The sequence below is a fragment of the Brachyistius frenatus genome, unplaced genomic scaffold (genome assembly GCF_029030835.1).
Source record: "Brachyistius frenatus isolate BFR_SWC_R1_liver_20210118 unplaced genomic scaffold, ASM2903083v1 Contig_16, whole genome shotgun sequence".
Lineage (NCBI taxonomy): Eukaryota > Metazoa > Chordata > Actinopteri > Embiotocidae > Brachyistius > Brachyistius frenatus.
In genome coordinates, this window is record NW_027210615.1 from 3,941,720 (window position 1) to 3,967,323 (window position 25,604).

The following is a 25,604-nucleotide window of genomic DNA, read 5'->3' on the forward strand; positions in this document are numbered from 1 at the left end:
GAAGTTCCATAAACACTCTCTGGGAAGGATTTAATGCAGCAGCTGGTTTGCAACATGGCAAACTAATAAAGCAGGACATGTGATGTAACAGCTGGGTTTTTCTCTAACACCTGAACATGCTTCTAACATGAATTTATTTCTTGAATTTGAATTTGACTTCATCATAAAAACCCATGCTGATTTTTACAGTATCCTAAAAGTCAGAGAGAAACACAACTTTATCAGAGACACTAATGACCCAGTGGAGATGATTCAAAAGTTTGAAACATTACATAATATAATTAAGTCCTGTATTCGTGACATGCCCCCCCCCCTCCCCTCCACACACACCCCTACGCCTTCCGTGGCCAGATTGAATCTGACGTTTAGAGGCCAAGCAACGGAGGGATCGTCAGATTAGTGAGTCTGCCTCTCTCTCTCTCTCTCTCGCTCTCTCTCTCTCTCTCTCTCTCTCTCTCTCTCTCTCCATCTCTCTCTCTCTCACCCTCTCCTCCTCTGTTGCTGGATGACAGGCGGCGGCGGTGGATCGGCTCGTTGTTGCGCTCGGACCGGGAGTTGTTTTTTCCTCTTTTTGGTGCCGTCGGTGCGCTGCGCTCTCGTGCGCTCCTGGACGCGGTGGATGGATTTGCGGAGCTCATCATGGGGTCGTCACCACCATCACCTTCAGCACAATCAGCTCCACACTTTACTTTCTTCTCCGCAGCGCGGGATCACGAGGAGAGCGCACTAAAATAAAATTAAAATAAACCAAACAAACTGTGGGCTTTGACGTCGATTTCCACCGCGGGGAACTTTTTTTTCTTCTTTTTAAAATATATATATTATCACAGCGTGTGGAATGGAGATCGCAACTTTCCTGCTGTCGAGTCTTGCTCTGCTATTCCTCTGGGGGGATATTTTCACCAGGTGAGACCAGCTTTGCTTTTTCACTTCTCGCAGGTGTTTTTGTTGCCTCAGTGCAGAGCGGTCCAATAATCCTGAATCTAAAGTTGGATTAACCGTATATTTAAAGCCAAATCAGAAAAGTGAACATGAGGATTAATACATGACTAAAACATTATAATGTCACACCTCTCCCTGGACTGTGATTAATTACACTTCTGAAACCTCTAAATAGATGTTCTTTTTTGATTAAAATGCGCCAGACCCTTTAATTCCTCCGTGTTGCATCACCTCCCACGACTTTTATCTTATCAATAGGCTGTTAATGTACAGTCCGCTTAGAGCTGCTGGCTAAATTGAATTTCCGTGCTTTAGCTCCACATGCTCCCATAAAAACACACAACCTGAAGTCTGCTTTCCTCTCTGCCTTCCCTCCAGGACATGAACCTGGTGACAGTATTTGCATAATGCATATGCATAGAGAGAAGTGATTGCTTTCTCTCTTTTTAAAAAATAGTTTTACAGGTGAGTAGGTGCTTTTTTGTGTGGCAGATAATGTCACCCACCCCAGTTTTCTGTTCAACAGGGGTCAAATATATCAGATGGTGCCCAGATACATGTGGATTAGAGGGAAGGACTGTGTGTCTCTGTGTATTTATTAAGACCAAATACATTTAAATAGATCAGTATAGAAGCTCAGTTTGTGGGTTTAAATGAAAGGACAGGGTGGATGTGCTGTTGTTTTGCTGCCATCATGAATGTGTCACTAAATTAGGAGTATTATGGGTGATTCGTTAAAACTTGTCTTTGAAAATGAAGTCGAGGATCTGATGTGAGCCGAGGTTGAGATTTCCAAGTTATCTTGAGCTTAGAAAACCTGAAACCATGATTTAACACAGTCGTCAGATTTAAATCTAGTCCAAACACATGACCTCTGATTGTCAGCGTTCATGGATTATAAGACTTGCTGACACAGATTCCTCATGAAACAAACCACTATGCTTTTGTCAGATGAACAAACCAGGTGTGTCTAAACTAGATGGTGTGTTTTAGTGCTTTAAATTTGACATTGGTGCCTTCTACAGAGGCCTGTATGTGTGCGCAGTTGAAATCCCAAACACACACACACACACACACACACACACACACACACACACACACACACACACACACACACACGCACACGCACACGCACACACACACACACACACACACACACACACACTCTCTTGTCCGTACGAGCTTTCACAAGCTTCCAGTTGGTGGGATAACCAGCATCTACGACTGAGCCCCAATTTCCCAAAGCTTATAATGCCGCCAAGTGCTTCCACTGAAAAGGGCAAAGGGTGAAGCTACTTAAGCTTTTGGGTGAAATTTGGGCAAATCATTTCTTTTGTCCCTCTTGGCTGTTCACCAGTAGAGGGAGTAATAGCTATTGTAATTGGATTTTGCTGCCTCAAGTCACTGCTGTTATTATTATTTTGTTCTCAGTACAATGCGGAGTGAAGGCTTTTTCTTTTCGCCTCATTATGTGTCAGCTCTCTCTCTCTCTCTCTCTCTCACACACACACACAATGCAAATGGCTTCCCCCCCCCCCCTCCACACACACACACACACACACACACACACACACACACAGTGAAACAGAATTACTCGGCTTCTCTTTTTAGCTCCTCGTTTATCCATTTCACTAAAAAGTTGCTTTGCTGAGTTAACGACGCCTCGCCACCATTGGTGTTGTGTGAATTTCACAGCTTTTCTTCCCAGCTGAAGTGTCACTTACCCTTCACTTTACCGAACACAATCCGCATCTGATTAATGGTGTAATGTCAGTAACACAGATAATTACTGTGGCCTGTAGTACGTAGTAGAGAATAACATCGCCATTTGGCCGTGATGAAAACGTACAATAGTGTGAATAAATCCGTAGTATTACAGTCTGTGTAACCAAGGCTGGACACGTTGTTGTTTAGACTTCCATCGTTGTCCAAAATCTGGTCCTAAATGCACCTATACTCACTCAAGCACCAAATAATCCACAGTTATAAATACTCCCCAACAAATGCACTATTTACTTCTTAATGAGTTACATTTGCATTAAACATACCAGTCCTAACTGTGTCTGAGAATGACTTGACCGTAGACAATAAAACAATACATCTGTGATCCCTTTTTAAAGTTTGTCAGAATGTATTAAGAAACAAACTAACAGAGACATTCAAGCTGTGTCCAAAATAACCCTCTCATCCACTTCCCCCCAGAAAACAATAAATAATAATAATAAAATAATACTCATCTCTTCCAAGTTTTTTGCACTTGCACAGGTATAACTAATAATTTAACGATGGCTGTGTTCCAACTAGATCAACAGCGTGGCTTCTATCTGGTCACAAAGGCAGAAGCAGGGATGTAAATCAACACGTGATTTTCCCATGCACTGATACAGGTTTGTTGATAACAGGGACCGATCAGACCGACTGACCATTTAAACACAGCGTTGTATCATTGATTGGTGTGGTCACCACCATCTGACTGAATGTGGAAAGAAGTTGCTCCAGTTCATGACTGCGAGATTAATCTGGATTAAATCTGATGAAGCTAAACTAATGAAGAGAATGAAGGGCCAAAATAGTTTAAATAGAACCTGTTGTAAAAGAAATGCACCGAAATAGCAACCAACACAATGAAATACTTTAATATTATAAAACACAGCTCCCATGATACTTTGCGACAGGCCAACTAGTAAAATCTTATAGGACCAAGGCCTGAATACCAACAGGGTATAACTGACCTCTTTGGGTCCAACAGCTTCAGGATTTAAAGCCCCAATATGCAACTTTTTACGTACAAACAGCAGCTTTAAACCCATTTTGATGGTACCCTGACTTGTAACAAGAAGACTGGCACCTTTTGCCCCAAATGCCTGTTTTTTCTGTATGAATATTTGGTGAGTGGGTCACATCCCCCACGGAAAGTGCACTTTTTGCTAGCAGCAGCTTTCTGAAGCCCTCATTGTTGAGAACGGCCAGCTGCAGCAGATGGGATAATCCCGGTCCTCTTGTAGCGACGGGCTGCGTTTCCAGCCTCCTGGAGGATCTCAGCGGTCACATACTCCTGCGGTGTGTCATCATCAAAGGTGTAGTGCAACCACAGCGCACAAGATTGACGCTCTGCTGCTTTTTTTCAGTTCTATTGATCCGTTTGAAATTCATTTACATTTTAAAAGTGCTTGAAGATCAAACCATCTCTAAAGTGTATGTCATGCAAATAAGCCACTAAAAACAGATTAATTGGATAACGTTGTCATATTGACATTTTAGGTGTATCGATTGCTTCATTAAGTCAATCTGAAGCTTTGTTTTGATCCGCTACTGTTTGCCCTGTTAATGTTACTGCATTACACATTAATAGAAACTTCCTGTATCAATTTAAAATGAAAAGCCCTCCAGTGTTTCAGTTGAAACCTTTCATTTCTTAATTAGGCTTTTATTATGAAACATTTGCAGGAATGTGTTGTGACTAAAATCCGAGGGTAGCACTTTAGATGAGTAATCCATAATTATTTAATTAAAGTAATTAAAATATCTAGACTATATTATTGACTTTTGTATGCAAACTTGCCACCACAGCGGTTAAAAAACGTAGAAACAAGCCACAACTTAACAGTGTGCACTCGTGCGTGCACCCAAACCACAGGTGCACTCCGGTACTTCAACAAATAGTACTACACCCCTGGGCGCCATACACTGAGCTCCAGCACCGACACGCTCTACATAGATGCCCTTCCTCAGCAGCTTGCCGACACTGACAATGGAGAACTGAAGCCCATCACAGGACGAGCAGATCTTGGCCTTTGTTCGGTCTTTTCACGTCCATAATTTTTTTCAGTGTCTTATTTCTTCCTTAGTAGAGCGGACATTGGTTATGTACATAACCCCGGTTCTATGAGTGTAGGCGTAGCTACGGTGGTATTTAATTTATCCCCTCGTGCTTGCACAGTCATAAAGCAGAAGTTAAGGCACTGGAATCCTGTAATTACCATTTGTGGCCACAGATGCCGCTGTTGCAAATGCTACATTTTATAACTTTAAGTCGTGGGTGCCCCCAGACCCTCAGGGGCCCCAAAGGTGAAAATTAAAGTAGTCTAATTTTGATAAAGTGCACAGAGAGTGTGAGAACTGGGGGTCAACATATTCAAGCCCCAGCTCATTTTTGGGGGCCCCCGGTAGATTAATCTGGTCCTCATAAGAACTATAAATGTTAAATGGAAATAATTTTATTATATTATACTGACCGGTCCGGGATTAATCTATTGATGAATATGACAACAGTAGTTCAGTATCATATTCCTGCTTTTTCAGGACAGAGAGAGGCGAAAAGACTACGGGTTGTTTCCATGTGGACACGCGGGACATGTCCAGAGGTGGACAGATTACAGTTTAGCAAAATGTGACACAGGAGGATTTAATCTCAGCATTTTATGATCTTTCTGGTTTATCACACTTGTCCTTAAACCCGCACTCAGCAGGTGACACAGTTCCCCTGACTAATCTGTATGAGAGGCTGAGTCAGCGGATAAACCCCCACCCACCATCCGCAGAGTACATTTCCCAATAGCACAGTGATTTGATCATGTTCCTCTGCATGAACTGGCTGTAAAGCCTGACTTTGCGCTGGCCGGTTGCAGGCGGGCGCTTCTGTGCCTCCACTAAAAGCCTCCTACTCTATTTAAGGTGACCTTTCATATATAAACGGGGAAAAAAAAAACAGTTTCTGCCAATTATTTGTTTGATAAATGAAAATCTTACAAACATTTAATTCTAAAATACAAACAGAAAATAAAAACTTCCTCCGTTAGCACATCAAATCTGAAAAATATATCTGCAGTTTAAGATGAAAACTAAAATTGCATTGTAAAAACATTTTCTTCTGTTTATTAATGTATTCAAATTTGACTAATTTCAGTCAATCTGTAAATATTCCAGTAGAATGTAATTCCTGTGAGTGTGGAGAAAGCTCCGACTCAGCAGTTACGTGTTCACGACCTCCAAATTGTTTTTTTTTTTTTTTTTTTTTTTAGCACCAGGACATGAAAATATGTTCGGCAGTTTATTCTACAATCACAATGTCAAAAGTAAGAATCAAATGAATTTGCTTTGTTTTTGTCCATAAGGAGCGATGTGTGGCCACGTGAGGCTCATTGTGTATATTCAGGGACAAGTTCTTCTAGTTTGAGGAAGCTCCGTGTCTCCGGGCTCTACGATGTATCCACTGACCTGAACATCAGTGCTGCAGCGTTTTCCAGTCTCATAAGGAGGGACCTGCTCTGCTGTGAAGCGCCAACATCACTGTTTTCAGCAAGATGAGAAAGAGGCCTTGTGTTCGTTCAGACTTCACACACTGCTAACGTGCCCTTGAGCAAAAAAATCCCTCCCAGCTGTTGCACCGCTGACCTTTAACATCCTTGCAGAGGGAGAAGGGCAAGAAAAAAAAAAAACATGTTGTCACGTTTAACGTCACGGTTGTTTTTTTTAAAAAAAAAAAAAAAAAAAAAAAAGATCAAACAATAAACAAATTCACAGAAAATATCCATTTGACACCTGCCAGTTATTCCTGGTCAAGTCAAGTCATCCTTGTAGAGTTTGTGTCAAATCATCTGCTAAAGTAGAAAAGAAAAGGGTTCAAGATATTGTAAAACAGAAATGTGTCATCCTAAAAGAAAGTTTAAGACTTCAACAGGGATGTATTGGACTTCCATTGTGTTGTTACAGGAGGATACGGTCATCCACTGTTATAGTACACATCACTGAGTACAGCAGCTGAACCTGGATCCTCAGGATAAAGGCAGGTGCAGCAGGATGGAGCTGTTCATTGTATCTTCAGGAGAGGTTTTTTTTTCGAGTGCCAGTTTTGAGAAAATGTGTTGTTTCAGACAAGCTCAAAATTTGACAGTTTGATTTGAACGGATTGTGTAAGATCGTAGCTTTTGGGCACGAACCTGTTCGAAGTAACCCAATCTTGGAGGTGTTTTTCATTGCAGGAGGACAAAATTGGCTGTAAACTGTCTTAGTTTGTCTCAGCTAATGTAACATGTGCATAATCTCATTTTGGTTGAAATGAGTTTGTCTGCTAAATAAAACATATTGACTTTGTTGTGTTGTCTCCCGTCTATGACTTACTAATGAAGGATGATCTCAATTATACAAAATATTTGCAGGGTTACAAAAAAAAAAGCATACCGATCAGCAAATGTATTTTGTTTGTTTTCCTACAATGTCCATTCACAGTGCCTGAACCACTATGAATAGTTAATGCAACTCAGAGCACTTGGAAGAGGTTAAGATAACATTGTTTTGGTTAAACACATTTTTTTTTAATACTTTTTATTTATTAACCAAAATCTCAATGTTTTGCTCAACTTTTAAGGCTCCAGGTGAAACTTCGGCCCACTGGAGGCATTATGGAGTACGTTTTGTTTTTATTCTGTGCAGAGATTGTCCTCCTCAAAATAACGACAGCACAGTATCTTGTGAAAGCAGCTTATTACAATGCAAAGTTACGTTTTAAAGTTAGCTGACCTCTAGCGGTCGTGTAAGCGACGACAACCTGGTGTCTTGGGTCTCTCATCATCAAATGACCTTCGACCACGGCCACATTACTTGGTGGTGTCACGCAGAGCGGTAATATTGCTTGCTGGTACCCCGAGAACAATGACAACGGAAAGTCAATTCGAGTTCTTTGTCGTATTAGCTGCACAAACGTTAACCGGAGAAGTGACACAGTTCAGATGACATGTGTATCATGTGTTTTTCCTTTTTGGGAGGAGGCGGGTTGGGTGGATGATTCGACACAACCGTGTAAACAGTGTTCTTCTGTGCTTTTTTAACCACAATTACTGTTGCCACGACAACAAAGGATTTATAATGCTGGGTGAAGGAGACCACTGTTCACTTCCCGTTCCAATCTCGAGTCAGGACGGGTTTTTTTTTTTTAAAACTGTGTTCACTGTTTTCATGACACCATAGGTTTCATACCGCAGAGTGGTGTTCGCTTCCCGTTTCCAGCCACCCTTTTTTTTTTTTTTAAGACAGCGTTTACTTGTTGACTTGTTGCCTGCACATGAAAACTGCAATTCATTTAAAAGTGCTCGGCAACACAAATTATTAGTATGGAAATGTAATTTCTTCCCGACGTGATTGTTGTGATACACTTGAACAGGTTTAATCAGAGTCCTCTCATTCTGCTCCATTCTCAGCAGCCACTCAATGTTAGATTGCTGTGAAATTACTATACATACGATTTTGTTTTTAAATTTAAAACTCCAGGGTGAAAATGTGAAGTCCCAGGAACAAGAGATGAAAATTGTTCCAATCAAGTTTCGACCTTTGTTAACTCGGCACAACCCATTTCCTATTTCAATGTTGTTCATATCGAACAAGTCTGTAGAACCCATCAGATATAGATTCAGTGATGTACGTTTCCTCTGGGACTCGATTTACGTGTCTAATGTGTCAAACATTATTAGAGCACTAATGTAGTCAATAAAAAAGATGTTAGCTGCAATAACAGCCTCACCCTTAGTGTTAATGTAGTAGTGCAAACACACACAGAAACACACACTCATAAATATGAAGCAGCTCTTTATTGATCGCACTATTTGTTTATATTTCATTATGATTTAATCAACTGGATTTTGATGCCACTGTATTACACGGCTGCTCGTCTCACAGCGGTGCCAGTAAAACGAATTAAACAGTGACAATCAGGTGACTGACACTCTGCTCGTGTTCAGGTAAACCGGCAGTATATAAAACTAATTAGGCTTGTTAGTGTGTGCTGCACTTTACATTTGCAAAAAAGACTCCATCAATTTGAGTGAGGCTGCCGCTCTTTGTCTTCTCCTCTCCTCTGTCTCCCGCTCCCCGTCTGTTTAATGTTAGCTCATAAACAGACGGCAGATCAGATCCCGGCCCCCGGAGAGACATTTAATGAAAGTGAAATATAGAGCGTCTGCAAAGGCACGCTGTCGACTGTTTGTCATGGATGGAGGGGAGAGGAGATGGGGGGGACAAAATAAGAGAGTCGCAAATGTTTCTTGAATCCCTCCAGAAAACAATCTAAATGCTCAAACCTTTGCACGTCTTTTAACAAGATACAGTCATAGTTCTTTTCCCTCGGAGAGCTCTCTGAGATGGAATACTTTTTTCTCAAAACAATCTCCAATTAATTGACAGAATCAGGGAACATACAATCTTTAGAGAGCAGCATTTAGATAAAGCAATAATCTCTGACAATCTAAATAATTTCCCATTTTGCGAGTTTATAAGAGTTATTGATATAAAAAAAATCAGAAGATTAATTCAGTCGATAAAAGCTTTCAGCATCTGCTAGGTGTTTCGAATTAAGATTCCTGTGGAAGTGTCACTCTTCTGATGTGTTTATAATAAATAGAAGCAAAGCTGTGCACGAGCAGCGAAAGCAAAAAGTCTAAATTTATCTGAGGAAAAAAGATTCCATACGACCTCTTAAAAGTGAAGTCTCCGTCGTCTGTACATACATTTACATACAGCTCGGATAATCGTAAGAACTGACAGTTGAGGGAAACTGCACAGAATAAAAGCTTTTAAAAGGTACGGATACTACAAATAGTAAAGTAAGTCACAGTGAACTGTTTATTCTGGTAACTGCAGACACACAATATAGCAACTTCCCTGTAAAATATACATGAAATGACAATAAATAGAGTAGGATTTGTCCCCAGCAGACACACACTTCCTCACACTGTCTCGTCCCCTTTGAGCAAATAGGCCTGTTTGACCTTGGTGAGAATTTCTTGAAGGAAAAGCTCTTTATTTCCAGATTTAGAAACTGCCAATTAGTGGAGAAATCCAGGAGTCACATAGTGATTAATTAATTCACTCAGCGCGCCCATTTTTTTCAGACATGACAGTGATTGCCAGACTAAAAATAAAAAATCTGCCATGACAAAATGGATTCACTGTGGAAATATTAATGACGTAGCAGAAATATTTCCCACATGTTTTGGACGGTCGTGCTGGTCAGTTGTCCGTGTAGCCGTGTGGCGCAAGGCTTTGTCGAATCTCTTCAAATGTCAGCCTGATTTCAAAGGTCACTGAATTGTTGGTCAGTCAGAAGCCCTTCGATTGAGCTCCCGTGTCCTCCGTTTTCCTGTCGATGACCCCAACAGTCTTTGTGACTTTGAATGTCAGTGAAACATTTACTTTTATTCAGGTTATTTATTGAACAAGAATCAGCCATTTCAATTCTGAATGACAATAATGGCTCTTAAATTTAATTCCTCCATAATATATATCTTAAAATAATGATGTGTCTGTTTTCAGTGAGATTTTATTATCTAAAACTGCCCTGTTATCATCATGTGAACACAGGATCTGTTTATCTCCTTGGTATCTGTGTGTCAGCTCTGTTTTAGAATACAAAACTGCCATCTGGTGGTATCTGAGCTGTGCTGCTCTTCTGAACTTCTCCACTGAAGCTGCGGCTGACGGTGTCGACTCTGGGCTTATAACGGCCTTTGATGATCTCAGGGGCTTCAGACTATAGTTTTCATTTCGCTGTTATTCCTCTCCTGACACGTTCGCAGAAGACAACATGCATGAGAGCTGTTTAAATCGGGGGGAGGAGGGTGGTGTCACTCTCTGAAATGTAAAAAGGTGTTGACTGGTTCAGGATTTAATGGTCTTAATAAACGGGGAGTGAGACACAGCGGGTTGTTCAGTCTGAGCTGTGTGCAATCTGAAGCTACACTGGAAGATTTGGATCTGCTGTCAGCCTCCTTGTGGACAAATGCGCCCGGTGGAGACACGGCTGAAGAAAAATATGCCAGCCGGGCTTTTTATCAGTGTCGCTTTGGAATGGTAATAAAGGAGCAGATTGTGGACGGGATGCAGCGAATGGCTGGAATTTTGTGCTGAAGTACAGAAGCTCAGACTTTTGTCATTTTAATGCAGAAATCTACATTAAATGACAAATTTATAACACAATTGTTCTTGTTGTTGTAAGCTTAAGAAAATCACTATAATATCTATATTAAATAATGATCAAATCAAAAGACGAGAGAAATAAAAGAAAGACCGGATCCACAGCATAAAAAGTATGAAATGTACAAAAAAAAAAAGAGTAATTTCTTGTGGTGGCAAAAATACGTTTACTAACTATATTATACAATTTGTCTGATGATCACAAAAATCCTCCAGTTTCTTCCAGAAAGCTATTGTGTATCAACAATCATGCAATAAATGTCATGTGTCGTCTTCATCTTTTCCGAAAGCAAACGTCTTCTACAAATCTACAAAATATAAGCTTTTCAATACTTTGTTCTGTTAAGATTATTATATTCTTGAAAACAATGAAAATCATACAATAGTCAAATTTAAAGCTGCTCTAATATTATATATATATTTTTACATCACCAATGAATCAAATGTAAAAGGTGTTGCTGGTATGTATGAATGACACTATAGACAATTAGCACTGACTTTGCCTTTCACCTCATTGTTTTGGTTCTCTGACCTGCATGTATTGTATGATTTGGTTGCTTTACTCTGATCAGCCTCATTTCCAACTCCAGCCGGCAATTGTTAACTCTGTTCACTCACTGTTGGCTCCCTGCCCAGCACCAGACAGACAATGTTCGCAATTAGCTGGTGAACGTAGCATTTATCAGCTAAATATATTTTTCGGTCGCAGGTGGCTAAAAGGACAGTGAATATTGGACTTTTATTTGTCGGGGTGACGGACACACAACTCTAAATACTTTATAATGTTGCTCCATGTGTAAATAAACACCCACTTACGAACAAATCCACCATATCAACTTTACCAAAGTAATGTGTGTTTTGAGGTTGCTCTGATGCCCACAAGTGGTCAAATTTTTTTTTTTAATTTTAGAAGCTGTTATAGTAACCTCTAATGTTTTTTCTCCACTTCTAAACAGTATTATTTATTCTTATTCTTTTGAGATTTGGTTTTCTTTGTGTCCATAACTGTCTCTGAGGCTCTGCCAGGTTTTCCTGTGGACACGTGTTGTGGCTGAACGACCGCTGAAGCCTTCTCTGTTTGTTGTCTGTCTCCTTTTCAGGGCCATGCTGAGTGACATTGGGGACTATGTAGGTAAAGACATTGAAATATCCTGGTTACCAAATCTGGATGAGTTAATGAAGGGCTATGCCAGAAATTTTCGGCCTGGGATAGGAGGTGAGTATGAGATCTACAGCTTGTGGAATTGGGTTGCATTTCACCGCCTCACATTTACAGCCATCCTTAGCATAACACCAAAGTCCTGAGGATGTTTTACATTTCATTTTCCAATTTCATTATCCTGACAGGCGTCTTTTTGCTTTTCTCAGCAAGCTGTCCACTTAAATGCCTACTTTGACTCTTCAATAAGGTGAATCATTTGTTAACCAACATTTAGTTAAGCTTTGCTGAAGGGATTATGAAAGGATGATGCCCTTCAAGGACACACTGGAGAGGATGCGGCGGCACAAACAACGTGCACCGCTCTGACTTTGTTAAGAATGGCTGCAAAATGTGAAACATCCAATGACCACAGCGTTAGATTTCTCAATCTCACAGCTTAACTCAGCTGAGCAACGGTGAAAATGTGTAGCCGGAGCGCTGCTGTCACCTCGCACACCGTCCCGTGTACTACCGACCATCAACGCAGCATCACATGGTCACCACATTCTTATTGATGTGACATCACTGAGAATGAAAACTAAAACAAATGGCTGTTGTGACCATCGAGGAATCATATCTGTTCTTTGGGGTAATTCCCTTCATTCAACTCACATCCCATAACTCATCATATGGATCTTTATATGTGTTATAAACACAAAACTGAAAAACGATTCATAATCTTTTGAAAACACATTTGTACTGTAGGCCTGTAATTTTGCTTTGGCAAATATTAGCAACTTTTTATTTTTTATTTTGGATCTTGTTAGCTCCATTAATGGACACAAACCGATTTGTATAAATCTACATTTAGGAATCAAAGTTTTTGTTTGTTCTTAACAACAACAACAACAACAAAAGATTTGTGAATCCCATTGTGTTTTGAAAATCATTTTTTCTATCACATTGCATTACATTTATTTGTCTGAGTGTGTTCAACCTCCATGAAAACTGGAAGCGCATCCGTCCTGAACGAGCAACAAAGAGCACATTCAGTGAGTTTTCACGGATGCTGCTTACTGCACTACAACTTCAAAAAACACAAGCAGAAGAATAAAACATGTTTCGCCCCTTTTCCCATTGTGTACAACAATATGTGCGATCATGACTTATGGAGTTCTAGAGTCCAAAATCGACAGGGACGTGACGAATTGAAGGAAAAACCAACGTAAAGTATCTTAGGAAGGTGTTCGGTTCTGACAAAACCATCAATTCGACAAGTCTTGCGAACTACACTGGAAGGAAAGATTGTTATTATTATTATTGCTTTGACGACGGTTGTTCCTTGTGGATCGGGGCTTTGTCCTCCTGGAGGAGACCATTTCCATCAGGACAGAAATGTTTCATCATTGGATGAAACATTGTATTGACTTGCAGTGACCCCTCCTTCAAAGGCAGAGCAGCCCAATTTGGAGCCTGCGGGCCAAGTTTTGCCCACACCTTTTTTTTTTTTTTTTTTTTTTTTTTTTTTGGCCAGCACAGCATTTGACAAGGTCGTGCTTTTCCCCCTGAACCATAACTCCTGTAAAACTATGAACCGTGGATTTTGTACAGCTAAAAAGTACCTAATATGAGTTTTACGGCAATGCGGTGCCTTTAAGCTTCCCTAATAAATTTCATTGGCCTCCATCTTTTCTACGATGAAAGATGGTATTTTCTCACTCAAATAATAAAATTACTATTAGACGGTTTAAAGAGTAGCATTTTAATTATTATTAATTTCAGAATGTTAATTTATATTTTTATACATGAACTGTAACTTTACATAACATAAACATTTATTTTTGGCTCAAAGCCCCCTAATCCAGATTAGTTTTTGGTACTTGATAGGAAAGAATTTGGGAACCTCTGCTATAAGTGAACACTGGAATAAAATAATGCCAGCAAAATGCCCTCACAGTGTAACAGAACCACTGGATCGCCTCGCTGTAGGGACCAAGCATTCAGGTTTTTCCTTTAACTTGTCACCCGACTGTGTTTGCAAATACAACTGTATGCCTTTATTCAACCTGATGTCACACCGAAGCACGTAACACACCCGTCAGTCAACTAGACAGACACGTCAGTGTCACGTTTTGCCTCACCTGTAGGCGTGAAAAGTAAAGTTCCTTCGGTTTAGGCACCAAAAACATTGTGGTTATGTTTATGAAAAGATCATAGTTTGGGTTAAAATAAGTAAGTACAGCTTCATACTAGTAAGTTACTTAAGATACGTTTAGTAAATGAAATGTTATGTTACGTACGCCACAAGCAAAACGTGACACTGGCAGGGGATCCTCTCGTAGACTGACAGGTGTATCACGAGGGCCAATCAAAGAGTTCTAAGTTATGTCGCTTGTTCAAAACACAGCAGCTGAGTTACAAACGTTTATGTGATCAGCATTCGGCTCTCACGTTGCTCTCCACGAACAAGGAAGGTGTATTTGGTTCAGGAGCTCAACCAGGTGTTTTACTTTTACATTCATGGTGTTGTGCACCGTGGATTCATCTACCCGGGTCAGACTGTCAACACCAAAGTTGTACAGCGATGTTCGGAGGCGTCTGACGGAAAACATTCAGCTCAAACAACCTGAACTGCAGCGCGATTAGTTCTCCAACACAACGATACTCCCGCTCACAGCGCGTTGGAAACTTCCTCGTCCTTGTTGCTCATCATTCCCCGATTCTTTGGATTTGACTCCCAGCAGCTTCTTTCTGTTCCCCAAATATTTCCCCAAAAAATTTGATGTGCTCAAGTTTTCGGTTCATGTGAAAAAGACGTGTAACTCAGTTGCCCGTTTTGATCAAGCGATGTGGCTTCTAACATGTTCTACTCTGCCCTCATGCACACGTTACCGAGGTGATTTATAGGCACTTAAAACATCAAAATGTAATCGGATTTACATCATATTCATGTTGTTTATTTGAACTTTTATGAGACAAATCTACGCCAGTTAAGTTATTATCAGCAAAAACTATGTAGTGGGTTTAATTCTTATAAATGTAGTTACTTTTATATATGTTTTTATTTTAGTTTTTATTTCATGAGAAAACATACACTTGTAAACAATGTATGTAACAGCTAATGTGTTAATAATCTGCATCTCCACTGGGGGATACTAAAACTGAAACATGGTTGTTACGGCCGTAAAATAAACATGCCACAATGTAAATCACCTCGCGCTGTACATCCAGTGTAGGACCAATAGAAAATATGATTCTTCCCAAATGGGTACGGGAAGGTGTTGAATGATGGGAAATAGCAATGTATGATTCCTTAATGTTCAATATGAATAGCCTTTCTGCTGTGCATCAGTGAGCTCCCCTGCAGTTTCTGCCCTCGAGCATCCGATCACTGAGCCACACTCCATGCTAATCATATGGCAAACTGTTGAGTAAAACCGCCACCTTGTGTGTGTGTGTGTGTGTGTGTGTGTGTGTGTGTGTGTGTGCTTGTGTGTGTGTGTGTGTGCTTGTGCTTGTGTGTGAATGCTGGCAGAAGCTCGCTCTGTGCGAGTCCATGAAAAGCCCAGTGCTGTTTATGAATGCCCACAGTGTGATGTGCCACTTAGCATGGTTAAACTGGATAATGCTTAATCTCTATGCACCGTAGGAGTGTTTGAGACGTGGGAGGACGGTGGGTGGGAGGGAAACAGATGGATGATGGAGTGAGGATGGGCGGGGCCGATGGAAGGTGTGTGTGTGTGTGTGTGTGTGTGTGTGTGTGTGTGTGTGTGTGTGTGTGTGTGTGTGTGTGTGTGTGTGTGTGTTTGAGACCGGGAGGGAGCAGGTTTGCCGTGTTTTCTCACTTCTCGCTCTGCAGGTCCACCAGTGAACGTGGCCATGGCTATCGAGGTGGCCAGCATCGACCACATCTCCGAAGCCAACATGGTAAAGTAAACTCCCTCCTTCCTTCTACACTGAGGTTCTCTATCGTCACTCAACTTCACTCGCGCAGCAAAGATCAAAGATTTGCGATTTGCATAATCCTGATTTATCCCACTTGAGGGTTTGAAAGTACTCAGTGTGAACACGTGTGACACGCAGACGGAGTTGTTAGATAACTTCATACTTTCATGGATTTTGTACCATAAAGAACCAAATTCAGGAGAACGATTTGCATCGAGTGTGACTGATTCTACTCCAAACAAATAAACATTTTCCTCACTTTTACATCTTCAACCGTGTCCAAAGCATGTCGGCCTTAAGAGGTCAACGCGCAACAGCGAAACGAAAACACGTGCAAATTACCCTTCATAAAATAAAATTCACTTATTTGACCTGCGCAGAAGCCTGAAAGGTCAAATCACAGCAACCTGAGGCTAATGATTCAAAATCAAAGAATACATTTACATCTCGACTAACGTGCACCCGACTCCAAGTCCTCTTCTGAACTGTCAGGTCCAGCGTTGCATCTCGTATCTCGGCTGTTTTTGGAACTTGTAGCCATTTTAAACTTCCTCTTATTTCACTCGCTTAAATCAGCGACTGAAGAGTCCGAATCCCACATTTGCTTGATGCCAGGTCGGACGTGGCGTCACCCTACGTGGCTCAAGCACAGTCACATTTTATATCTAAAATATGGAAACGATGAACATTTTTTTTGTTAACATTTTGCTTGACATGGGATTTGTGGACGTAATATCTGTTGTCTGTAATGGAATGAAAGGACTGTTTCTGGGATCTGTGCACTTGTTAGGCCTTTCAGTGAGACGTCTTACAGTTCGGCATTCACTGAAAAAATGAAAAAGAGCAAAATGTGCGGGTTTAGCAGCAGATATGTGCAAATGTCTGAACCGTGTGATCCGAATGTTAAAACAAGCCAACAATAACAACAACCTTTCATTTTAGTTCACTGTCCAACACAGTTGGATCGTCAGCACAAAAAGTAGCGCTGCGTGCAAATAGTACTCGTGAGCTCGTGGTTACGACATTATTAGTCGTGTGCACCGTACGCCCGCCGTTTCAGTTAAGTTGGAAAATCGCTGTTGCCAGGCAACAGCAACATGGACGGCATCTTGCAGCCACACAGACTAACAATTACTGCAGGAAATGCAAAGGCAAAGAGTTGAAACGATGAGGCTGTTGGGAAGATCAACATTTTCCCCACACTTACGTTATTATCCAAGTTATGAAGACGCAGTGTACACGACTAAAATTACAACATACTCACGCAACATCCAACGAAACATGAACTTCTATGGCCTTTTCTGTAAAACGTCTGAAAACACGCCGCGACTCGCGAACTCGAGAATACCACATGAGGGGGCTGGTAATATGGACGGTGAATACAACCCCATTCGAATCATTCTCAGCTCCAGCTGTGTTCATCACCATATAACGTCCCCCGGAAACACCTCTGCGAGCCTTTGCTACTTGCAGTGTTTCATGATTCGGTTTTGTTTTCTGTATTTTGCGGCACGATTTTGTTCTTTTCTTTGCGCTGTGAGATTGGTGAAGATGTTTTATTGGTTTGAACGTAGAACTCTTTAGGCTACTGTAACAAATAGAGAAGCGGAAAACCGTCTTTGAACAAACAGGGGATCGATAAGGGTGAGACAAATGAACACGTTTTCAAAGTAAAAGCTCTATTCAACAGTACAAGAAGATGCTCAAGGGTTATTTCGGTCTGTAGAGAAATATCTGCATGATTGTAGAGTTTTACTCATTTAGACTGAAGCGGATTTGCAACAGTTTGATATTTCAGGGTGGTTGCGTCGTTTAATGAAACATAACATTTGGAACGGCAACAGAGGTACTTTCTTTCAACTTGTTGATTCACGGCATGATTTAAGCTGTGACGAAAGATCAAAGTATCATTAGAAATAAAAAGATCATCAAAGAAATGCAGAATCGGATAAAGATTCCGATCTACATGGTAAGATTTGAGTAATTGTAGTTAATCAGCTTTTAAGTAGGTGGTAATAATTAGCAGTTATTAAATTGACTATTAGCTTTAAAATAAACAGGATCCACAGAATAAGAGATAGATTTCCACACAAGTGCAATAATCAAAGGAGTATTCCAGCAATTTAAGATATATAAACCTAGAAGTTTTATTTGTTCACGTCAAGCTCCAAAACATTGAATCCTACAACAGAGTTGACAAAACTCCTCAAAAGACATTATTCACATGATGTAACAGGCTGAGAAGTCCACTTCAATTTCCCTTTAAGTTACATTCAGCCGATCTCATTTTAAACCACACAAATATGTATTTTCTTGTTGTTATCATCAATACTTCCTGATAAAAATCAGATTTAAGAAAAATGAAGGACCTTTTTTCCTGAACACTGCCTAACAGTCCACTTTCTTTACGTTCTGTGTGGTTCCTGACAGGATTACACGATGACCGTGTTCCTGCGGCAGAGCTGGCACGATGACCGCCTGTCCTACAATCACACCAACAAGACTCTGGGACTGGACAGTCGTTTCGTGGACAAGCTGTGGCTGCCTGACACCTTCATCGTCAACGCCAAATCCGCTTGGTTTCACGACGTGACCGTTGAGAACAAGCTTATCCGCCTGCAGCCCAACGGAGTTATCCTATACAGCAGCCGGTATACAAGATTATTGTCTTCTCTCTGCTCTGCCTACAGAGGATTATCAGCAACTCTCCAGTTCCCCCTTAGTTTAACAGCTGATCTTAGTGTTTCAAGCCATTGTTTTGTTTTAACAGCCTACAGCTTCACTGTTTTGGTTCAGTCTTACCAACCTGTTCTCTTCATGGGTGTGTGTGTGTGTGTGTGTGTGTGTGTGTGTGTGTGTGTGTGTGTGTGTGTGTGTGTGTGTGTGTGTGTGTGTGTGTGTGTGTGTGTGTCAAAAACTGCTGTTTTGTCACAGCCCACTGGTGTTTCAACCATACGACCAAAGTGTCCTTTAATATCTCACAAGTTGCCTTAAGTTTTGGCCCCAAAACGACTTGGTTATATTTAGGAAAAGATCATGGTTTGGCTCAAAATTAAATGGATACGTAAGTTACTTTATTTAAGATAAATAAAATATAAATTTTATGTTAAGTTAGTAACTTACTTTACCTATAAGAAATCCACATTGACTTTTGCTGGACATGAACACCAGTCTCCCAGGTCAAAGTCCTGTGTTTGTTCCATCCAACCACCCTGATGACCAGCCTTATGTTGAGTTTGTCACTTACTGCCTCGTCACATGACCCCCGATTGGACCACAGGCACCTTGTACTCTGAGACACTTTGACAAGACATCAGTTTGGACAACCTGGGAATGAAAAAAAGTTGGTCTTACTGCTCTCTTTGGCATTATTTCTGGACTGACTGTATGTCCAAAAACCAACTGGCACACAAAAAAAAATCATAACTGTGTGGGGAACAAGATGAACCATTTCGCTAAAGAGTATTTTTCCCGGGAGTCTAAAAGAGAGGGAATACTGGAATTATATGGATCAGGAAGACAGAAATAAGACAAGAACAAATGTCGGTGTCTCTTGAAATGTGCAATTTCTAAATATGTCAAACCATGTGACTTAACAGACAATTATACACTTCGGGCCTCATTTACTAAGATCTCAAATAAAGAGCACTAAATTGTGTGTTTATTCCAAAAGTTTGCATGTTTATTTTACACCTGTTTTGTGGGTCATTTACGAAGAGCAATTGCGTCAGCGATATCAGGAGGAAATCGCTCTATTTAAATGAGGGGACTGCGTGTCTTAAAGTGATTCTTGAAAATGCTGAGTCGTAAGAAGTTCTGTCATTGCTGGTGTTTCGTGGCTCCTCCTTGTTGGCTGAAAGTCATCATTCAGTTAATTTAATAACACCTCGACATATCGTCATGACAGACGATATGTCTGAATAATCTTTGCCTCTGGCATCAAAAATGTTTACACGGGTGGAAAACAACATTCTCTACGTATTCTTTGGTTTTCCTGCGTCTCACCACAATAAGCAGCCGTCTCTGAAGGTGTGCGCATCTGATTAATACGTTCCTTTCAGTCGTACTAAAATACACACTCAATCACTTCTCCTGTTTCTACTTTCAGGTTCAGTAAATATCGTTGCGGGTGCTAAATTGTTCTATTTGAATGGTCCCTCCCGGTATTTTGCACCTTCAAGCAGAAACGCCCAATATTACATATGCATGCAGGCAAACATGCAAAATGGACAACGTGTGTTAAATTGCACATTTGAAAGACGTGATCCTCACTGCACGTCCTTAGTAAATCTGCTTGGACATTTTTTTTGCGGGTGGTGTGGAGTTTGTGCGTGATTTTACACACGCAAACCTCTAGAAATTCAGGCCCTTAGAGTTTCAATTAAATGCCCCTTTGTGTGAAGTTTTTCAGTCGTCAAGGTCATGTTCAATCTATATGTATATAAAAAAGAAAAGAAAAACTGGACTTGCTCGAAAATAGTCAGTAAATCCAGATTATGTGTCCTGCTCTGTTCCTAGAATCACTTCGACGGTGGCGTGTGACATGGACCTCACCAAGTATCCCATGGACGAACAGGAGTGTATGCTGGACCTGGAAAGCTGTGAGTTGGGATTTTACCTTCAACATTCGATGTTTCTTCCTTCACACGTCGGTGACATTTATGAGAGGTTTCAGTTTTATAGACTCCTTCCGTTCCTCAGTGGGAGGATAAAGATGCTTTGTGTCCCGCAAACCCGATATTGAACATCAACTGTCCGTTTGTCTTTCCAGACGGTTACTCCTCAGAGGACATCGTATATCACTGGTCGGATAGTCAGAAACACATCCACGGCCTGGATAAGTTAGAGCTCTCCCAGTTCACCATCACAGACTACCGCTTTGTCACTGAGATGATGAACTTCAAATCAGGTGAGCATCAGGAAAACTCTTGTTTTTTTCCGTCTTTTTCTTCCATCGTCAAGGTTACAGCTGTTTGAAAGAGCGTTTCATCCATCGTCTGCTGTTTTGAGTTCGGCCTGCCTCTTGTGTCGGAGAACTCTCCACATTCTTTTTGAAGCCAGATTTATCTAAACTCCAGGCACTTCTCTGGTTATATTCTATGCATAGAAGAAATGGATCAAGACAGACTTGCTGCTGAGCCAAGCAGGATATTTAGGAGATGACAGGAGTAGCTGCTGGGAAGATGCAGTCTGCAACACCACTTTATGTCTTTACAGCTTGAATTTTTGCCACTAGAGGCCCAAGCGAGCAGACAGATGTTTCCCTGCGTCGACGGCTGTGAAGAACAATGGATACTTTCATGAAGGATAATGAGCTTCTTCAGTTAACCAATTAAGGAGGGTGTCTTGTTTTCTGCTTCCCAGCGGGACGATTTCCAAGGCTCAGTCTTCGCTTCGAACTGAGACGCAATCGAGGTGTCTACATCATCCAGTCATACATGCCTTCCATATTACTGGTTGCCATGTCCTGGGTGTCCTTTTGGATCAGCCAAACAGCGGTCCCCGCTCGTGTGTCCTTAGGTTGGTATTAGTTTGAAGAGTTCTGTTTTAATCGTATTTAAATGAAAGCTGGTGTTCATTCGTTTTATGAAATGATAAATCATGTAAGTGACATGTTTGATAGTGGTGCAGCTTGCTGAAGGAGATACAGACAATAGTAGTCCACAGTCGTGCGGCTGCGTGAGGATGTACTTCAGTAAGTTCATTAATGCTTTGTAATCAACGCTAACACGCTGATGTGAATCAGGTGTAATCAGTCCCTTTTGGAAATCAATAATTCATGCAAATCCAACCGATCTCCATAATAGTTACAGAAGCCGGCAATTTTGCTAAATTCACGCAGTTTCCTTGTATTACAGCAACTTAATAAATAATCTGCTGAAAGCATTACAGCACAGAGTGAGCCTTCCCCAAGCAAAACTTGCATTATCAAGAAAATAACTCATAACACATGCTGGCTGACTAGAAAAACATCCAACTGGAAGTCGGGTTTATGGGAAATGTGGTCCCATCATGAGGAATGAGATAACCGCCGTGCTCCCCTGCTTCAGTCTAATCGTAGTGAGAGTTTTTTGCAGTCTTACGGCTGTGAGAGAGTCTTTGCTTCTGTGCGTACAGTACGTGTTGATTTAATACTATTTGAAAAGCATTTAAAGCGTTTATTTTTATAAAACTTGTAGCCTCTGTCTTCCGTGTGGCACAGTCACAGTCTGTTTTGTAAACCTACATAACTTTTAAGACTCAGGAATTTTCAGGTAACTTTGAGTCCTTGGTTCTTTAATTGACGAAAACAACAACAAAAAAACAAAGCTAAAATGTTTTTCCTTGACTGGCAACTTTTTCTAATTCCTTTTACAGCAAAAATATTTACATAAAGGTACATACACATTTTGGATTAATAATCTGCCACAAAATCAAACATTTGCGAACACAAACAGTCTCAAAATGACTCCCGGAGAGATGTGTAATATTGATCTTGTTAAATATCTCAGTTTAGTTTGTTAGCTTGCTAACATTTGCGAACACAAAGTACAGCTGAGTCTGAGGAGATGATGCCGGTATTTGAACAAATGAAAATTTTGATCGGACGATGGGACATTAAAGGACTCAACGAAGGCGAGAAAGTTGCGAGTGTTTTTGATCGCGCCCCGTAGTTCTTGATGTATTTCAGTCCTCGGAGCCTCAACGCGAGCCTCGCGTGACGGACTTTGCGGATGTTCCTTCCGCAGGGATCACGACTGTTCTCACGATGACCACTCTGATGGTCAGCGCTCGCTCCTCCCTGCCGCGAGCGTCGGCCATCAAGGCGTTGGACGTCTACTTCTGGATCTGCTACGTGTTCGTGTTCGCGGCCCTCATCGAGTACGCCTTCGCCCACTACAACGCCGACTACCGACTCAAAGAGAAGGCCAAGGTGAAGGCCAACAAGCTCAGCTCGGAGGTGAGGGAATCGTTCCCATCATGCACTGCCGTCAGCACATAACAAAGAGGAGCTCGATGGGGAGGGGGGGGGGGGGTTGTTGAGTGATGAGCACGCCTCTCAAACAGAGATCCGGGCCGGGCTTCAAGCCTCGGTGTTGACAAGCATTCAGCCCACTGACCTTCAGCAACACAATGAATCTCTGTAAAGCATAATGGGAAAAGAAGGAGGATTTCCCTGAAGGGTAACAGTGGTTCCCTTCATTCTTTTTGTGTTTGATGTACATCTTAACTGAGGCAAAACCTGCAGAACAACACAAGCCGCTCTTCACGTGAACGGACATGTTCTTATGAATACAGAACTCCTCAACAAAGCCAGAATAAATGGATAAGTGGAGACTTTTAAAGTGAAGATGTGGTGTTTTTGACCAAGTGAGCAGTTTGATATGAAACTACAATGACATTGATAGAAGCTACGAGCAATTACTTGGCGAGTGCTGTGTTATCAAAGCTGCTGTCATTCATTATCAGCTGTCAGAGGCTTCAAAGTAACCATTCAACAACATAACTGAAATTGTTACTAATTGTGATCGCTCTACAAAACACCTTTCCACGTTGTGTATAACATCTATTTGTTTATAGAAAGTTGGAGTAGAAGTTGGTTTTGTGTCCTTTTTCTATTCAAGCTTAAAAGACGGTTGTGACAAAAAAACGTCTCACACTTACGATCAAAAACCAGATTTGTTAGTGAAAACATATATAAAATGATCAGGATTGCAACAAGCGATCCCTCACAGGTTTGCTGGTCGTGGGCAGAGACTTCCAAATTTGCACTTGTACAGCGTGACATCACAAAAGGTTTTGATTTTGATTGAATCCGACCTCTTCGGTGTTGAGCAACGTGGAGGTCAGTTGACGTCGCGTCGTTCTTTTCGATCGAAAAACTTTTAAATGTAGCAGCACGAGTTTAACTGTGTGATGGTCTCTATTGTTTTTTGTTTTTTTTATGTAGCTCAACAAGCAGTCCTCTCCTCTCGAGCTTTTCCAGTGAAGCAGTGATGTGTGTGTAGTCGTGCTGTGGATCCAACTCAAACACACTAATAGAAAATCCTCACTAAAGAGGCCTTTAAGCCCAATTTAATTTACAAGCAAATGTTTTATAACTCACAACCAAAGAGATTTGTGAAAAAAAAAAAAAACCTTAAGGGAGGTAGATCATTTTATTTTCAGTTCAAATTTTCTTACTTAAAAACAAATAAAAATTTGCTCTTAAAAATGGTTTTATTCAACAAAGCGGACTAAATAGTTAGCAGCACGGGCAAAATGTGTGGGCGCACCAGTGTGTGAGCCTTTGTTTGGGGCTAGGTATAGGTGTTCAAGAAAAATATTTGCAATAGGACTAATTTAAATGATGTTTTCCTGCACACAGCGGCAAGTGTATTTATCCCAAAAATGACACAAGGCTTGCTTTTACAGGAAGTGTTTCAGGGGTGTTTTTAGAGAAGAAAATGGCGGAAAACGGGCAGTTTTCGGGAGGAGAGAATCAAAAACGTTTTTCACTTTCAAATACTACAGCACTCGTCCACCTGAGTGCAAAGAGGCTAACAATCACAGTTGCAGCTGACCAGGTAAAGGCTAACGCGCTTCTCTCTCTCTCTCTACAGTCTATTGTAAAGAACGGCAAACAGGCGATGGTTCTGTTCTCCCTGTCGGTCACCGGCATGAATCAGGGCGTGGTCATCTCTAACCGCCACGGCCGGGCCCAGCGCTCCGGCAGCGAAATCCCCGGCGAGGGCGGCGCGGAGGTGGTCGCGCCGAGGAGGAGGAGGTCCAGGCAGCCGGAGGAGAGCGAGGAGGAGAAGAAGTGCTGCTCCAAGTGCGTCTGCAAGCCCATCGACGCCGACACCATCGACATCTACGCCCGGGCCGTGTTCCCTTTCACTTTCGCCGTGGTGAACGTGATCTACTGGGTGGCGTACACCATGTGAGCAGGAGGCAGCGGGCCCGTGCGGAACGGCCGCCGTCCAGAGCTTGTATATAAGAAACTGCTGGAGCTCTGCCACTTTAATGATGGCAGACTGGTGCAGCTGAAATAAACTGCAGCCCTCAGTAGAGAGAGAGAGAAAAAAAAAAAAAAAACTTTCAGAAGAAACGAAGTATATAACAGCCTATGAATATGGAAATATGGTAATTAATGGAAGTGGTTATGAGTTTAAAAAAAAGTGTTAAGAGGACTTAAATATAAAGAAATAGTGTTGTATAAAGGCAAAAGGACGATGTTGCCTGTTGAAAGGTCACATGTCATCCTGTTATATAAACTAACTCGACACAGGACAAGAAATCATCTCCAACACTCGTGCTGACCACAAGCTCTCCTCTAAACCAAGACAAAGACGCGTACTTAGCCTAACTCAAAGCCACAGTCCTCGCGAGCCGCCTGTTATCTCAAAAAGCAAAAACACCGCCCAGACAAGAGGATAACGAGACGAGGTGTACTGCTATTCTGCATGGCTGATAACTCATTCCCCCCCCCCCCCTCCCGCCATCGCTGCGCCATCTCTTTTTAGCTCTCTGTTGGACCTACACCCATTTTTTTTTTCAGTTCATTTTCACGTTTAGGACACCGTTTTGTAGTGTCTTATCTCCTTCTGCCAGTTCTGCCTGTTTCCTCGCCATTAAAGGACTTCATCCACTA

At 41.4% G+C, this 25,604-nt stretch overlaps 1 protein-coding gene across 2 annotated transcripts; it reads left to right on the forward strand.

The window, feature by feature from the left end:
- Window positions 1-473: 473 nt before the first annotated feature.
- Window positions 474-25,604, forward strand: gabrd (gamma-aminobutyric acid type A receptor subunit delta). 2 transcript variants are annotated; one of them, XM_069694087.1, is made up of 9 exons: window positions 478-906; window positions 12,006-12,121; window positions 15,906-15,973; window positions 18,422-18,642; window positions 20,510-20,592; window positions 20,763-20,900; window positions 21,356-21,511; window positions 22,720-22,931; window positions 24,574-25,604. In XM_069694087.1, exons 1-9 carry the CDS (start codon window positions 839-841, stop codon window positions 24,895-24,897), a joined length of 1,386 nt encoding a protein of 461 aa, XP_069550188.1. In that variant the 5' UTR covers window positions 478-838; the 3' UTR covers window positions 24,898-25,604. The 2 variants fall into 2 exon arrangements, with proteins under 2 accessions (XP_069550189.1, XP_069550188.1); XM_069694088.1 differs by lacking the exon at window positions 21,356-21,511 and having other exon boundaries at window positions 474-906.